Source organism: Sturnus vulgaris, chromosome Z, assembly GCF_052056855.1.
Source record: "Sturnus vulgaris isolate bStuVul1 chromosome Z, bStuVul1.hap1, whole genome shotgun sequence".
Classification (NCBI taxonomy): domain Eukaryota; kingdom Metazoa; phylum Chordata; class Aves; order Passeriformes; family Sturnidae; genus Sturnus; species Sturnus vulgaris.
The window spans coordinates 65,641,672-65,658,896 of NC_142283.1; the positions used below are offsets into that span (position 1 = coordinate 65,641,672).

The window sequence follows — 17,225 nt, forward strand, 5'->3', positions numbered from 1 at the left end:
CGAACTTTAGAACTGAAAGCATGCATTTTTGAAGCTAACCTGCCTTTACAAATATTAAACTACAGGTCTGTCAGTCTCACTTCAGTGCCTGGTAAAGTTTTGGAGAAGACCATTCTGAGAATTACTGAAAAACACCTGAAGGACAATGCAGCCATCAGTCGCAGCCAGCACAGCTTCATGAAGGAACAGTCCTGCTTGTCAATTTCCTTTTATGACAAAGTAACACAGCTACTTGCTCAAGGGAAGACAGCTGTAGTCATCTTTCTGGATTTCAGCAAAGCTTTCAATACTGCCTCTCACAGGACCCTTCGGGACAAAATGTCCAGCTGACAGCTGGACAAACACATTATGGGATGTGCGAGAACTGGCTCAGGGGTTGGGCACAAAGGGTTACGGTGAATGGGGTGACATCACTCTGGTGACCTGTCACTAGGAGGGCTTCACAGAACTTTATCTTAGGCCCTGAGACCTTCAACATCTTCATTAACAACCTGGATGCAGGACTGGAAGGAATACTAAGTAAGTTTGACAATCGTACTAAACTGGGAGGAGCTGTTGAAGGCAGAGAAGCTGCACAGAGAGATCTTCAGAATCAGAAGGACTGACAATCACAGACCAAATGAAATTTAACATAGCAAGTCCTGGATTCTGCACCTGGGATGAGGCAGCCCTGGATATACAGACAGACTGGGCAATGAGAGGCTGGAGAGCAGTGCCATGGAAAGGGCCCTGGGGTTCTGGTCCATGGCAAGTTGAACATGAGCCAGCAGTGCCCTGGCAGCCAGGAGGGCCAAGCGTGTCCTGGGGGCATCAGGGACAGCATCAGCAGCCAGGCAAGGGAGGGGATTGTCCTGCTGTGCTCTGCTCTGGGGCAGCCTCACCTCCAGTGCTGGGGGCAGCTCTGGCTGCCACAGTATAATGAAGTCATTAAACTATTAGAGAGCACCCAAAGGAGGGCAACAGAGACTGAGAAGGGCCTTGAGGGGAAGCCAAATGAGAAGCAGCTTGGTCTGTTCAGCCTGGGGGAGACTGAAGAGAGACTACATTGCAGTCTGTTACTTCCTTGTGTGAGGATGTGGTGGGTAGGCACTGATCTCTTCTCTGTGGTGACAGTACTTGAGGGAACATCATGAAGTTGTGTAGGGGAGGTTACTATGAATTAGGGTGTTAGGAAAACGTTTTTCACACAGAGGGTGGTTGGGCACTGGAACAGGCTCTCCATGGAAGTGGTCACAGAACCAAGCCGGACAGAGCTCAAGAGGTGTTTGGACAATGCACTAAGGCACATGGTGTGACCTCCTCCTGTGCAGGGCCAGGAGCTGACTCACTGATACATGTAGATCCCTTCCAACTCAGGATATTCTATGATTCTTTTAAATTAGTCAAATTTTCAAGTAGCAAATTCTTCATTAAGTAGAAAACAATCTAATTTTAGTTATTTTAGATTCCACTTAAATTATCCCATATGTGAGAAAATGCTGTTGACCTACTATATTCAAACAAGTACCAGGTGAACGACTGCACAATGTAAGGACAGACATGATCCTTCCTGAACTACCACAGGACGAGAGCACTATATCCATGCCTGCATCCCAGTGAATTCCTCAGAACACAAGTCAATTCCACGAAGACATGAGCTGTCTACCACCAGTTCTCTTCATTTAATCAGCTTTCTTGCAGTCAAGACATAATAAAAAAGGTTAGCTCTGACCTAGTACCAAGCTCACACTCACTGACTCAAACAGAGCCCATTTGAGCAGCCAGCTATCTGAGGTGGCATGACTGGATGCACAACAAAGTCCAGTCCTTCAGAAGGCTCCACATCAGGCAGACAGTATGCCCAGGCCATCCCAACCTACTCCTGCAGAACTGTACAGGTGTCTTTTAAGCTTCTGAGTATAAGCATATGCATAATGCAAACAGCTTGAGCTGAGGAAAAGTTCAGCCAAAAATCCACAGAGGTAGCCTGGAGGTTCAATCAGCACACCGGCAAGCAACAGCTGCACATCCTCCAACTATTCTCTGCAAGGTCCAGGCTGGTACCAAAACATTTCTTTAAGTGCTCGGATGCAAATCAAGGCATTATTTGCAACTAAACTTCTAAAAAAAGTCATGTCAGTGCTCCTTGACCCTCATATACACATGACTCAGAGCATACCAGTAGTCTCTGACGGATTACAGAAAACAGATTAGAAACGCTTCTGAGAGAGGGGCTTAATATGTTAAGAATAAAATGACTCAAAATCACATAAACATTTTTGTTGTGGAAATCAAATAATTCATTATGGAAGGAGACCTGGTATACTACATTTACAGCAATATAATACATAACTTGTAAGATGCCCAGCTGCTACCAGGTCACAAGAGCTCTGAATTACTGCCGCCTGTACAGTTGCTAATAAACCATTTAGTTACACACTACTCTCCAAACTAGAACACCTAATCTTACAAATTAACCTCAGTTCTGAAAGCAGCAGACCGCTGAGAAGCAGAAACCTCCTATAGGCAAGTCAGTTGGAGGATAAATACTAGAAATGTTCCACAGCCCATAACAACTATCAACTGAATTTACATTCTCTAGTTAGAAAGCCTAATAAATTTAAAAAAGAAGAGAGGAAAGTTGTGTAGGGTGTTAAGATAAAATACCCAGGTGACACATTTGCTTTGTTTGTACTTTCTAAATGTCAAACTCCCCACACATACACATTCAGGCATTCATACAACTTGACAAAACTAAAAACTGTGCTCTCTTTATAGAAGGAACAACAAAAGTCAAAGGGTTTCATTTCAAAATTGTGAGGAATGAAACTAATGTTCCACAACCCACCTCTCTCTTATTTTGTGCATTTTGAAAAAGAGCCTTTGAATCATGTAACATTAAACAGAAAAAAAGAGTAAAGATTCCTCTGTGTTTGCAAACTGGTCTATGGCATAGCATGGTCCTGTATTTCATCCCTATCCACTCTTATTGATTTAGCCCTTCAATCTGAATTAATTAATTCTTATTCTAATAACCTAAGGCCTGTAAAACATGATGCATATATATATATATATATATTAAAAACTTCTTTCTTATTTAATGCTCTCAAACACTTGAACTGTAAACTATAACACTAAAAAGAATCCTTTAAAGTGTAACTGGAAAACCACATCTTGGTTTATAACAGTTCATGAAAGTCAAATGAGCTATTTGTCTAGTAAGTCTTAGCTGTTGGGCAGCTATGACAAACTGTATCTAAGAGCTAAATATTAATGTTTGTAGTACAAACCACTTAGAGAAAGCCAAATGCTTTACAAATGGAACATGACACACAGGTTTCTTTGCAAAACTGTATGCTCTTAACAGTTGTTCTAGATGAGAATGGGATAATCTAGGTAATATTATTTTGTATTACTTAATTTCACACTTGCTCTGTGAACTTCGCCTTGTCTCAGCCACTTTCTCTTCAATTTCCTTTCTAAGTTTTTGCCCTCAGTTCCCCTTTGAACTGTTGCCATTCCCCAGTTATGTATCTCAGCTACTCTCCATGTCACACACCTTAATCACACTACTTGATCTGTCTGCCCACATAGTTGTTATATACCTCTGAGGAGAACCTCCATGATACTTCAATAAAATTTTCAGTAGAGAGTTAAATGCAGAGAAGATACATCAATGGTGCCACCTTACGTGCAAGAATACAGTGTGAGTTTTCAAGTGCTCTAATATCGACAGTCTGAAGACAAACCGTCTCAGACCATGCATCAGGACACTAAGGGGCACTAGCAGGTCCTAAAGGCCATGAGCAGCCTCACACAGGGCGTCCATGAACATGCCCTGCCTGTGGCCCCGGAGTTCCATTTAAAAGCTCTGCTCTGGGTCTTCAGCCCTTGCTTAAATGGCATCATTAGGTCCACCTTGAGCGGTGGTTCTGGCTCGTGCCCTGGTCAGTAAGGCCACTGTCCCTGCTGGGGTCACCCTCATTTTCCAGCTTGCCTTACCTTCCAGAGAAGACAGCCTTTCATGCTCCTTGACACTTGGCTTGTCATTAAGTCCTATCAAATACAATACTGTGTTCTTACAGTGTATGCAATTCATCTGCACTTGGTTTTCAGCCTCATATTGCAATCAAAGCAAAGGACTTAATTTTTATGTAGTCTCTCTATAATGGCTGATTTAAAATCTTATCTTATTTTCAAAAGATACTAACCACACAAGCTTTTAGTTGTGGGTACAGTATGATTAAATATCTTCTACAATATACATCCGTCTTGAGATGAAAAAAAATGATTGGCTGCAATGTGTCTTCCACAGGAGTTTTAAAAAAAATTACCACACCAAAACTTTAACTCCAATTTTACACATTAGTGCAAGCAACAATTACATGGTGCTAGCTAGGAAAATAAACCTCTTCCTTTATTTTGCATACTGCATCAGCATTTGCAATCTTGGAACAGCAATTCTTCAAACTGATGAAGGGCAAACTATTGTGTACTACAAAATAAATACAATGAAACTACCAAGCTACATAAATGAAATCTGCATACAAAGAAAGCTTGAGTGCTCTGTTTTTATATAATTATCTGATTTAATTTTCTAATTTCTAATATGCCATTATTTATTAATGTAAACACACCTCAGAAGCATTTTTGAGAACTCACCTTTGAGAATAAAAATAACCTCATCAGCTACACTATTTGTGTGTTTACTCACACTCTTCCTTGTACACCAATCCTCTCCTCCTCTAGTACTATTCTTTCTTCCTTTTCATATTCTTACTATCTGATCAGCTGTTAGCTCTCCCTCTGAAAGGAGACTGCAAGTATTGATAATACTCACTCTTTTCTAAAGCCTTAAGGCAACACTGGTGTTTAAACATTAAACCTTATTCTTGAATTCGAATTCAGACAACATGCAGATTATTTGCCTCTTTCTCTGGTAGGTACAAACATACCTACCAAGCATATCACAAAACATCACTCTCACAGAATATTCCTTCCAATAATTCATGCAGCAGATGCAAATACTCCTTGAATACATGACAGAATAGTCAAAGCTACTGCATGAAGAGCTTTTTGCCTTTTTCCTTCATTTAAAATATAGTAGAAAGATGATGATACCTGGTAACTTCTGAACATGCAATATCCATAGAAATACTACCTTAAAACTACTGAAATCTATTTAAAAAAATGAAAAACTCAACAGCCATTATCTGCCACAGAGTTGGACTTCAATATAAATGCCACCACTAACAGTGGATTATTTCATTAACATTTAGCAGAAGATTACTTCAATGGACTGATCACAAGTGACAATGTCAGAGGTGTTCACGTATAAAATACACATTCATAAAAAGTCTAAAAATATTTATACCAAATACATAAAGTCTGACTTTAAAAAAAATGAACAGGACTTGTTTATGAACTCTTTCATGTTAAGACCCCAGAAATAAGCAGCTGGAAGAACTGTTTGCCCACACACATTCTGGAGCTGCCTACAGTCTCTCTCGTTGAGTCAAAAGTTACTTCTTCAACATCACGGATCAAGGAAAGATTCAGACAGAAAATACTGCAACTAGAAAGAGCTAAGTAAAGAGTACCTAAACATACTATTACACTGCCAGGAGAGAACAACTGCCCATTGAAACTCAGACAGAAATAATGCCATTAATTTCTTAGGAAACATGAAAAGACATATTATAAAAAATGTAATGTAAACTGTTCAGCTTGCCTCCTGCTACTTTAGAGATTTCTTTTATTAAAAGCAAAAATGGATAAGATCTTAAGAGAGTTGGGAGGTATATTTTTTAACACTCTCAGAATCAAATGCTTACAAAAGAATTTTAAAAACTTAGCAAAATCCACTATAATACAGTGGAATGAAGAATAAGAATGAAAACCTGCACATGGGTAAAAGCATATAAAAGATTTAGCTATCAAGGATCATACAAATTTACCAAAATCATTAGTATAAAATAAGAGTTTTTAAACTTGGGGGTTTTTTTAAACTATTTGTGAGGAGGTTCATGCTTCCCTGTTAACTATAAAAGCCTCTCAGCATTTCAGTTTCTTAAAACAGTCAATTTTATCTAAGACAAGGTCAATAGAGTCAAAATGCTCAAACCTACACTAAGGCAAAATCAAGGTCATTTTTAAAATCCAATAGCAGTTACTTTTCTGCTATGAGTTAAATTTGTTGAACATGATATATTAAACCTACATCAATAAAGCAAATTTTATTATTCTGATAACATAGATTTGAAACACTGTCCATTGACAGCTAAATTACTCCCCTTCCCCACGTATCCATCTGGTATTTCATAACCTTACTATTGACTAATTAATTTGATAAAAAATGTGGTTCAACTTAGTGCAACAAGTTATACAAATATATGTCTCAAGCTCTGAGATATCAAATATTCAGTATTAGGATATACCAACATGACAGTCTTTCCCATAAGAATGTTTGGGGGATTGTCTTGAAAACCAAGGGTCATTTTTCAAATGCAGTGCTAGATTCTATTTTAAATTGCTTAGTCCCTGAAGGAAAGTATTATGTCCTTCTGTTTTAGGATACTATTGCCAACAAACTTCACCTCTACCCTCCAAAGCTTTTTTGAGGGTTCGTTTGTTTGGTTTTTTTTTGTTTTGGTGCAGTTTTGGGGTTTTATTTATATCTCCACTCCTCTTCAAATCTTCTAAGCAGAGAGAAGATTATTAGGCTCTCAAATCAGTAAGTTTTTAAAAAAAGTTATTATCACATATAACAATGCTTTTTTAAAAGTAAGCCGAACTTTATGTAAGCAACCTACAGTTCTGAACCCACAATGATTAGTTGCCACAGAACTGGTCAGAAGAGCATTCAGCTGTTTTACTGGAGAAGCAAGCACACTGCTTATTTACGAGTTATCTTTCAACACAAATATACCTTAAACATCTGTTTGCTTGTCTCTGTTTAATCTTTACTTTCTGATAAGAGTGTCATTCCTCCCCTCGGGGTTTCCAATTCCAATTCCAAAAGTGAAGGAACTGAATGTAATTAAAATAAGTCACCCCAAGTTATATGACCAATAAGAAAGAGCAATCTAAGAAGATTTATGAGGAACATTTTGCTGTCACTATGCCTGCTTTACTTACCTCTCCATAAATACATTATAAAAACAGCTATTTCCAGAACAACACATCTCCTCCTTGCCGCACTCTCAAACTTTGGCTCTCCCAAACTTTTTTTCGTATCTGCCCCTCTTGCACATATTTCTATCCATCCTCTTCCTCCTCTAGACGAATACTACAGGTACATAAACTTTCACAAACATTACAGGAGTCCCATACACTTCAAGAGCTCAAATGAGCTTGATCTGAGCTCACCACTAAACTACATGATACATGGTATTTTTCACTTTTTCATTGTGATGGAATTGTTCACATTGACAGGAACATCCTACTACTCCCACGTTTCATTACACATAACATCTTCATTATTCCATGGGGGCTTTCTGAAGCTTGCTCTTTCCACTCCAAAGGAGCACTCCTACACCCTACTTCCAATAACAACAGAGAAGGCAAAAACAGGAGATCTAAGACACCATTCTGGTTCACCATAGTCACTTTGATATCTTAATAATGGTGCATACCCATGAACACAACAGACATGAGTAAGTTATCCTGTTGCAACTACTCAAGTAATAGTGGATTAGCAGCTTTGAGATATTACATAAAATACTGCAAAGGGACTGAGGTAATCCTACTCATCAGAAATTTCCCACTTTTCCTCACAGCATGTAAAACTGTTGTGAAAAGAGGGCAACAAGAGCCAGACACAGGCTGTTGTCAAAGAACCTGTGACTATAACAAGTAACTGCTGATACTGCTTTCAGTCACAGTGAAAAGGCAAGATTTGGCTCCTAGATTGCTCTCTTAACCACACAATCACTATTTGAACAGCACAGACAGAGTCAAAAGGAGTTGGTTTTAAACAAATTATGCACTCCAGACATATGAAATACCTACTCTCAAACTACTGCTTCAGGGTGTCTGCAAGATCAGACACTCACTGCTGCCTGGAGTTTTGTTTTTAAACTCATGCTCATTTAAGTGTATGAACTGTAGTGGATTTCACATTTTTCTCCCCTTGTCTATGTCCATTTGTCTTCCACCTGGAGTCTTCTCCAACACTCCATATCACCACAATTTCACGAGCAAAAAACTGCTGGAATTTTATTCCAGATTTCAGATTACCCTAGTGCTATTATGTTGTAAGTGACTCACTGTACTTGTTCTGATACATATTAAAACCAAAATACATACTTAAGATAAAATTGCAAAATTCCAGCCAGATATGTATTTTAAATGCCAAATACATCTTTCTCTTGGTGAATAACCAAAATGAAATTATCTATAAACATCTCGTATACAGCTAGGGCAAGACTGCAAAAAAGACTGCTTTTTCTCCTGATCTTATCTTTAAATTTTATTTCAGGTTCTCCATGCAGATTATATCAGTCACCAGAAATAATTTCAACAAAGATAAATGCTACAGAACTATGGTTTTTATTAATGAAAACCAATGCTTCTGATGTGTCTGAGCTTGACAACACCACACCTACTTTTACATATTGTGTGAAATAAAGTACGCAGCAGACATGTATTACAGGGGGATGAACTAATAAATAATACAATAAAAAAATAATACAACTTCTGCAACATGCTACCTATTTCAGATTTGACAAAAACCTCACTGGCTAGCACTAACACTGGCCAAACCGTGTTTCTATTAACCAGATGCAGTCAGGGCTTTGTGCGTCTTTAAATAGGTCTCAGCTCTACCCAGACCTAGCTCTGCTAAGTCTACTAAGCTGTATTTTAACACATGCTTTGGTATTGATGTGAAACAAAAACATCAGTGTTATTTCATAAAAGAAGAAAAAAATAAACCCAACCAAACAATAATGCAAAAGAGTAAGCTAGTTATCTTGCAGAATTGGTTTTTGGGTTTTTTTTAAGTTACTAAGCATTTTCTCTATTTTCCATGGAAGGACAGAATAAAAAATTAAGACAAGAATTTTTTCTGTTTTAGAAGTAATTTATTTTGTCACAAAAAATGTTTCTCCCTCATTTTCCTGAGGGATGCCTGCTTATAAAGACAGTAACTGAAAACTGAGATGTAAATGGCATCCCAGATTTCCTCAATTTCTTGAGTACGAATTGAAGAGCAGGCTTTGTACTACACAAGTGTCCATAATTCTTTACTTTCGTAACCTCAGATATCCATTTATGATTGTGTTAGGGACAGAAGACAGGTCTAAGGCCTGCATACCTGGTCCACTGTTGTACACATGGACAGAATAATGTTAAAGATCTTACTCTTAGCTGATAAAACTAATCTTCAGTAATGAAACTATGGATCAGTCACCTGGTAGGATCCATCCTGTGATAGGAGAGTAACACACACTAAAGCCCTTGCTGCCATGGAGGTGTGTTCATTATAACCTCATCTCATGTGCTGCCCCTGCGTGAGATGATGTTGAAACTGGCCACTCCTGAGGAGGTGATATAAAGTGTGGTTCTGGGGTGGAGGGGAGAGGAGGACATGATGCACACCGTTTTCATCCAGGGGATGCTCTGAAGGTGCACAGCCTACCTGCTGCCCCTCCCGCCCATGCACCATGCTCCATCTCCTTCTCGGCGGCTTCTCCAACATCCAGGGGCTGGTACGTATTTATGCAAAAGTGACTAATAAAATTGACTTGCTTTGCAATTCCTACTGTCTCCTGAGTTTTTTGTGCACGAGCATCCTCCTGAACCTACAACAATGATGATGAACCAGCAAAACATTTGCTGTCATACTCAAGAGTCTTCACAACAGCATACAAGAGGAAGGCAACACATTTTGAAAAACCACGGAAAAGTGACATGAAAAATTCATTATTGTGAAATGTACAGAGCATGTGGCCATACTACCCACACACAAAACATTCTGCTACAGCAACAGAAATTAATTCTGACTCCAATATATTGTGATAGAAAGGCTTCTCAGAAACACTCTGAAGTGGTTTTGGAACAAATATCTGATTCCCAGTTCAGCAGGAATTTGATTGAAGTGCTCTTTTCCCAGCTTCAACTGTCCGTATTTGTAATGGAAGGAAACACTGCAATCTTTTAGTTCAAGGTAGGGAGAGCATGTTCAACATAATTTCAAGCCTCCTTAAAATTTCAGATCTTACTTTTGAAGCATGAAAGCTTCAAAATATGATTTAAGCAAAGGATACACTTTAATTTTCTGAATCAGCAGAAGTATCTTCTGATATCTATTAGGCTCACCACCAGATCAAATAATGAGGGATTCAATAACCACTGCTTAAGTGATTTAAAACAAGCACTCGGGATTTCATAAAGATATAAGGAATGTTGGTGCATGTTCTCTTAATTTCAGACTGGACACTTACATCCATATTGTGGAAATAACCAGCTTAGAATCATCAGGCAGCTTGGGCATGTATATGTTAAAGTGCCTAAATACGCCCTGATAAAAGCACTATTTGTGTTAGATGATGTAAGATTTCTAAGAATCAAATATCACTAACAGAAATCAGAACAGGATCTCTCTTGTAACTCTTGGAAAGTGGTCATATTATTTAATTGAAGTTCTGAAAACTGGAGCACTGTAAGAAGTTTCACACACAAAAGTCTGCAAAAAAATGCACTGCAAATAAAACTACATCTTGAATGCTTAAAATTTAATCCTAGTGTCTAAACAATAAGCTGTATTACTCTCTTAACCTAAATTAAGCAAATAACATGAAACTTGCCTTAAGCTTTACCAAACAACCAAACTTTATTCTGAATCTAGGCAAACAAAAGCATAGTCCTGTAGTGATACAAGAGTCATTCAAACGCCCTCACAGTTGACAGTTCCAGAATCTTCTTCGGTCATCTCCTAAGAACACCAATAATTTTTATTGTTAGTAATTGTAACACCTGTATTTACCTAAAGACACAGATGTAGCATACCGGTATAACACATTCTTTCTACAGGTTGACAGAGATTACTCCACTAATAAATTAGACAGACAAATATTTCAAATATACTTCAAAACAAAGAGACTGCTTGTGCCAAATTGTATTTTTTAAAATACTTTTCTGAAAGGAAACTAGTATTGCAGGATTTATATATCCAATTGCAAAATATGCAGCAAACTACTGGCTTCCCAAAGAAGTAGTCTTAGATAGCTGCTGATCACTGAAACTGGAAAACAACCTTAAGTGGTCTTTGGTAAAAGGGTCAGTTCTGTGAGATCAGGAGATGTGTGACACTAAAGCTAAAAATGAGACTTGCACACTGTCAAACTTTGAGGCATCTATTTGTATAATGAAAGTTATCTAGGATTCTGATGAAATACAAAGTATTACACTCTCTGTAAGAAAAATTATATGCTATGTAACAAAAGAAAACAAACAGTTGCATATAAGAAGCAATACAAAGTAAAAAAGTAACAGATACACTTTCTCCTGTCTGCTTCAGATGTATCACCCCACTAAGAGCTGCAGGAAGACATCTTGAATTTAAAACACAGAATCCTTCTCAGTACTTATGTATGTTGATTCCCACTCCCAAGTAGAAAGACTACAGAGGCTGGTTAAGAATAAAATCGCATATAAATATTTTTCATATAGAGATATTTTTATATAAAACAGTAATCGAGAAAAAATTTACTTTTCAGTGCCCATCTAACCAGGAAATAATTATTTTGCAAAACTTCAGCAGTAAATGAGTCTTAAGCAGTCCCTCAGACTGCCAAAACTATCTTATTCTGAAGTGCCTTTTCCTTATTCCATGGAAAATTTTATTCTCATTCTAACAACAAGCAGTGATTACAAAGGTGTGTACAAAACTTTAAGAGAAACTCATAATGCTCTCCCTCTTCTCCAAGAAACCTGCTGTTTCAGTCCCACTCAGGCAAATGTCCTCAACATCCCTCTTACTGAAAATGCTAAGGGACACTAATTTTTCCTCACACTCTGTGACAAGCATGGAACCTAATGCACTGTCTCCAAGAAGAAATACCAACTGAACTGGACCTACCTCACATTTCCATGCTTCTCATACCCAGCCCTGCTACATCCTACTATTTTTTCTGAAATAATTACTTGAAATGTAGAACGGTAAGACTTTAAAATAAACAAACAAAATTATTTTTAGCCTGAAGCACTTGATTGACCCAATTTACTACATGGGTCAGGCAACAGTTCTGTCAACACCAGAGAGGAACAGAAGAAAGGCAGAAAGAAGCAGCTGAACATGAACAGTAAGTTTCTGCATTAGTGTAGAAGCTTCTAAATTCAAACTGACAGATTTCAAAGCGTTTTTAGGAGACTAACAATTAACCTTCAGCAGCATAAAACAGGTGCCATTTTAGGAGGGAGGAGGCAGCAGTAGCCAATGGGACAATCAGAGGATAAAAATATGAAAAATTAGTAGACCTACACTTCATTCTCTGAGTGTATACATAGTTTCTCTGTGTGCTACTACATACACACATACATGTTTATATACACATATATTTAAAGACTCCCATTGATTTAAAAGAAATTACCAGAACTAACCTGTATCTGTTAATATGTAAAGACTTAAGCAGCACAAAAATCAAACCCTCCAAATCACAGCTAAAGGCATTTAGCTACCTTATTTCTCCTGACTAGAGTGGGGTCTTACATAAGCCTTGGGCCTGTGAGATGCACAAAAGTAAACACATGCACGCATCTTTGGACTTATAACACTGGCCTCTGCATTAATGAAACAAATAACAGAGTTGCACCTAGGATTATAAAGCTATTTCCAACAGAATTTTTAGGAAATCGGCGAAAAAGCAGATATTCATCCTCTGAAAAAGGTAACCCGTTTCGCAGAAGGGCTAGAGGAAAGACAACACGATACAAAAGAACGTAGTGGGGTGCAAATCTCTGGGAAGACTGCTGGCGAGGTAACGCTCCCCGGCAGCGAGGCCATGACGACCAGAACTCGACCTCCAGGCACCGCAAGGATATCGGGCGGCCGGGCAGCGCGAGGCAGACAGCAAGGACGGGCAAGGACACGCACCAACAGACAGGAACAGGCAAGGACACGCAGGGACAGACGGGGACGGGCAAAGGCACGCATGCACTGACACGGAAGAAGCCTTGGCCTGGAGCCTGCTGCCATTTCTGCCCCCCTCACTCGCATCGGGGCCCTTTGCGGCCCACCCGGCCCAGCTCCCGGGCCGGCCGCGGCGCAGGCCCAGGTCCTGGACGGCCTCCTCGGGCCCCCGTGGGCGCTACGATGCGGCGGTGCCCCCAGGGCGGCCGGCGGGGAGCCCGCGGTGCCGTTACCTGGGCGGCGGCGGGCGGACCGCGGCCGCACCGCTCCTGGCGACAAGGCTCCTCAGCGCCGCTGACATTGAGAGAAACGCCGCCATGATGTTCAGCGCAGCCACTGGGAGACGGCGGCCCCGCGGGGCCAAACCTCCTCCGCCCGGACAGGAAACGCGAAGGAGAGGGCGGAAAGAGGCGGCGGAAAGGGCGGGAGGGGAAGGGGATTGAGATAGGGACAGGGAGAGAGAGCGGGAGCGATGGGGAGAAGGCTCGGCAGAGGCAGGAACGAAAGGCACTGCTAGCATGGAGAGAAGGCAGAGCTGGTGCCCGTAGCTCCGTAGAGGAGCCATCCACGTGTTTACGGTGCAGACGTTCCTTTACCCCAGCTACATGTATGGCCCAGAAACATTTTTTTGGCAGCGTTGGTTGTGACACCATCTTCCTTATGGGCACAAACTGAAAGAGAGGAAATTTAGGTTAGCTATTAGAAAGAAATTATTTTCTGTGAGCGTGGTGAGACACTGGAACGGGGTGGTTGTGGATTCCCCAATTCCTGCAGTATTCAAGGCCAGGTTGGAGAAAACCTTGAGAAACCTGGACTATGGAACCAGTAATGTGTCCCTGCTTCGTGGCAGGGAGATTGGAACTAGATGATCTTTAAGATCTGTTTCAACCCTTAACACTTGCTGACTCTGTGACTCTCGATGGCAGGGATAAGCCCCAGGGAGGGCAGGTGTCTGGGCTGGCCGGTGCCCCTGAACCTGGAGACTCCTTCCTGGGCACAGAAGCTGTGGAGACAGGTATTTTTGGCCGCATTCTTTCCCTTTATGTTTCACAGACAAAATGGTGCACTCTGTACAAAGACATGAAAGTGTTGGTACATCTTCACCTGTTTTTAGCATACTTCTTAGTTTTGCTGTCTGAAATGGATTCACATTCTTAGGAAGCCTCTAACATACTGTGGCACTTTCAGGAGTTCTGTTCTATTTTTAAACCAGTTCCAACCTTACCTCCTATACTCAAGCAAGGAAGACTGACATGACCCCTTTGTCTCTTGGAGTCATATTTATAATACATTAACTCTACATCGGAAGTAAATAACAGCACTCATGCCCTACAATAATTTGGGTGCTGTGTACACGGTTAAAGAAGACAGATTGCTATAAATCAAAAGTCAAGTATGATTCCGTTGAGTGCCAAAAGCTCAAATGACATAGTTTCTAAAAACACATGGTACAAAAGCAGGGTTACAGTAGGATCTGCAACATTGTGAAGAACAGAAAAGTTCTTGGTTCTGATGGTGAAAATAGATGGTATTCTTGAAATTACTCTAATTATTTATATATATATATATATATATCGGATGGCATTTTTGAAAAAAAAAAAGCTTAATTGAAATTTCAGCTTTAATATTACTCGAAAAGAGAGAAAATATTTAAATTTTTTTTAAACAACTATTAAATTCCTAAGGGGGGGATGTTGGTTTTGACTAACTGTTCCTGCTTTGCTCCAGGAAAAGGAAACCTTGTGCTTGATTTTGACAGCAGAGTTTGACAGGGTCACATACAAAAATTCTGCACAAGTGAGTAAATTCAGCATTTTCTTTCCCTAAATGAAGGAAGACTGAAAAATAGTTCCAATGAAAAGCTAAACAAACTTTCAGAAAATGTCTTCTGCCGTATCAAATCAATAGAACATTAATTTTTCAAAGCAACAGCCATATATTACATAGTCTTAATGAAATGTCAGATCTAGAGCCATTATTTCATAGTCCTTGTATTAGGCAGTTGCAAGTCATCCTATCCAAACTTGCCACTGTAAAATATGTAATTTTCTATTCTTTATTCCCATTTAATATTTCTGATTTATGGGGAAATGAAAATGTATCCTCTTTTTCCCTTTCAAAATAGAAGCAATGCTGCAGAAAAAGGAGAAAAGTGAAAAACCTGTCTAGGCAGCATAATAGAGAGACACAGTAACAACAGCAATTTATAAATTTGGTGGGTTTACAGATATGAGTATTTACAATTAATTTTTCAATTGTTAGTGAGTATGTTCAAAGTCAGATGTAGTAAGACAGATAACAGGAGTCATTTTGTAGCAATGATGAATTGGAATGATTTATATAGGGTAGTGGTGTCTTTTGTTACATGCAGGTAAGAAAATAGCCCAAACTTTTGAACTAAGCCTTTTTTGTTCAGCAAGTTTGAAGGAAAGACTTGAAAAACTGTTTCCCACTTTTTTTTTTTTTTCACAGCTGTACTACTTATCAGCCTAATAAAGCATATCTCTCATGTCAAAGCTTCAGTCACCTACAGAAAAGACATAGCAAGAATATCTGCATCTCACAAAATTTGTTAGTTTTTCTCTCTTCCAAAGTCTTTGTCCAGTGCATGAGTGATGACAGCATTCACACCAACTCAGATTTACTTCATCTAATCCAAACTTTTCTCTTTTGTGGTGCTTCAGCTAGGAAGAGTCTTCTGTCATTTATGTAAGCAGGGGAAGATTTTACAGCTGTTCAGAGGCACCGGTGGTTTGGTGAAGCCAGTTGCCTTTGAGGGCTCCATTGTGAACTGAGGTAAATTGTCTGACTCTGTCTATCAGCCGACAGATATTTTGGGCAGAGCCAGCTTTGTGTCTTCTCTCCCTGCCAGAGAGGAAGTTAGTGGTCTGGGCAGCATGTGAAGGCTCCTGTGTTTCATGTGACCCAGTTCTTCAAACTCCAGCCCTCCCTACTGCCTCTCTTTAGGGTGGGGAGAGGACAGAGGTGGCACATGGCAGCTGGGATTTGAAGTTGCCACCTTATTAACTGAATCTGCCAAAGGAGGGTGCCAAATTCAGGAGCTTCCTTTCGCAGCTGCAGGGACAGGATGGTCTTGTGTTAGATCACTACTGATGGGCTTGAGCATGTGTGCAAGTGAACGTGCTGCTAATTGCTTGCACAGCCCCTGGAACCGTTTTGACCCTGACTAATTAGCACCATCCCAAACAATGTCTGAGCACAGTCTGGGAATGAGCATGGGCCTGGGACTGTTCCTAATAAGCCGTGTGGATGAGGCCTTTCTGGGTTTTGGATTGTTTTTTTTGAGTAGGGGAGAAGAGGAGAAAGAGTTTAGCTCCACGGATGTGAGCTGTGCCATGTAAGCTGAGCTTCATCAGGGATACAAAAGGATCCTTAGACTGTTTATTTACTAATTTAAATGTAACCATAGCATTTGTTGATGAAGTATTTTTGTATAATAGTCACAAAATGATGAGAGACCATTTCAAGACAAATAACCATAGCTCTCCAGAGACAGCATTTGTGGCAATTCCGAGCACACAGTTTACCGTGAAATTAATATGCACCAACAGTCCCTTGCAGTCTGGTGCCTGAGAAGGGGAGAGATGAATTTTTCTGTCTCCCACTACTTGCCCAGGTTTATAAGTAGACCTGTAATATACTCCTACACAGGTTGAATGTTTAATATTTTATCTGATTGGCTTAAATTTGTGTAAATGTATTCACACATATAATACAACACCTTTTTTAATCATCATGTCTTAGGTTAAACTAATGAATTTTTGTGCATAGCAGTCTTAGAAAATGGAGTATCAAATGCCACATTCCTCAAAATAGTTCAGTGCATCAAATTTTGAGGTGACTGCAGAACTACGATTTGAAGTCAATACTTTCATGAAGGCTTAAACTTTTCATTCATAATTCTGGCTGCAAGCTGATCTTCTGTCACAGATATACTGTGAAACACTGTCCCACAAGACTGAAACAGTTCATGTGCCAGCACTTGTTGTGCTGTACAGTATGCTCACAGTTCCTATTGTCTCACTCTCTGAGAAAGCTTATTAGCTTAACTGTGCAGAGCTAGAATCATATTTTCTCTTCTCATATATGAGCT

General features: G+C 39.7%; 1 protein-coding gene across 2 annotated transcripts in view; it reads right to left on the reverse strand.

Annotated features, from left to right (window-relative positions):
- Positions 1 to 13,713, reverse strand: part of NDUFS4 (NADH:ubiquinone oxidoreductase subunit S4) — a 47,756-nt gene extending 34,043 nt beyond the window's left edge. The window contains exon 1 of one of the 2 annotated variants that reach the window (XM_014889714.2): positions 13,345 to 13,622. In XM_014889714.2, the coding sequence (XP_014745200.1) occupies positions 13,345 to 13,430 (86 nt within the window). In that variant the 5' untranslated portion in view covers positions 13,431 to 13,622. Of the gene's footprint in view, positions 1 to 13,344 lie in introns of both variants that reach the window. The other variant, XM_088157131.1, reaches the window with a different exon arrangement.
- Between the last annotated feature and the right edge of the window lie 3,512 nt (positions 13,714 to 17,225).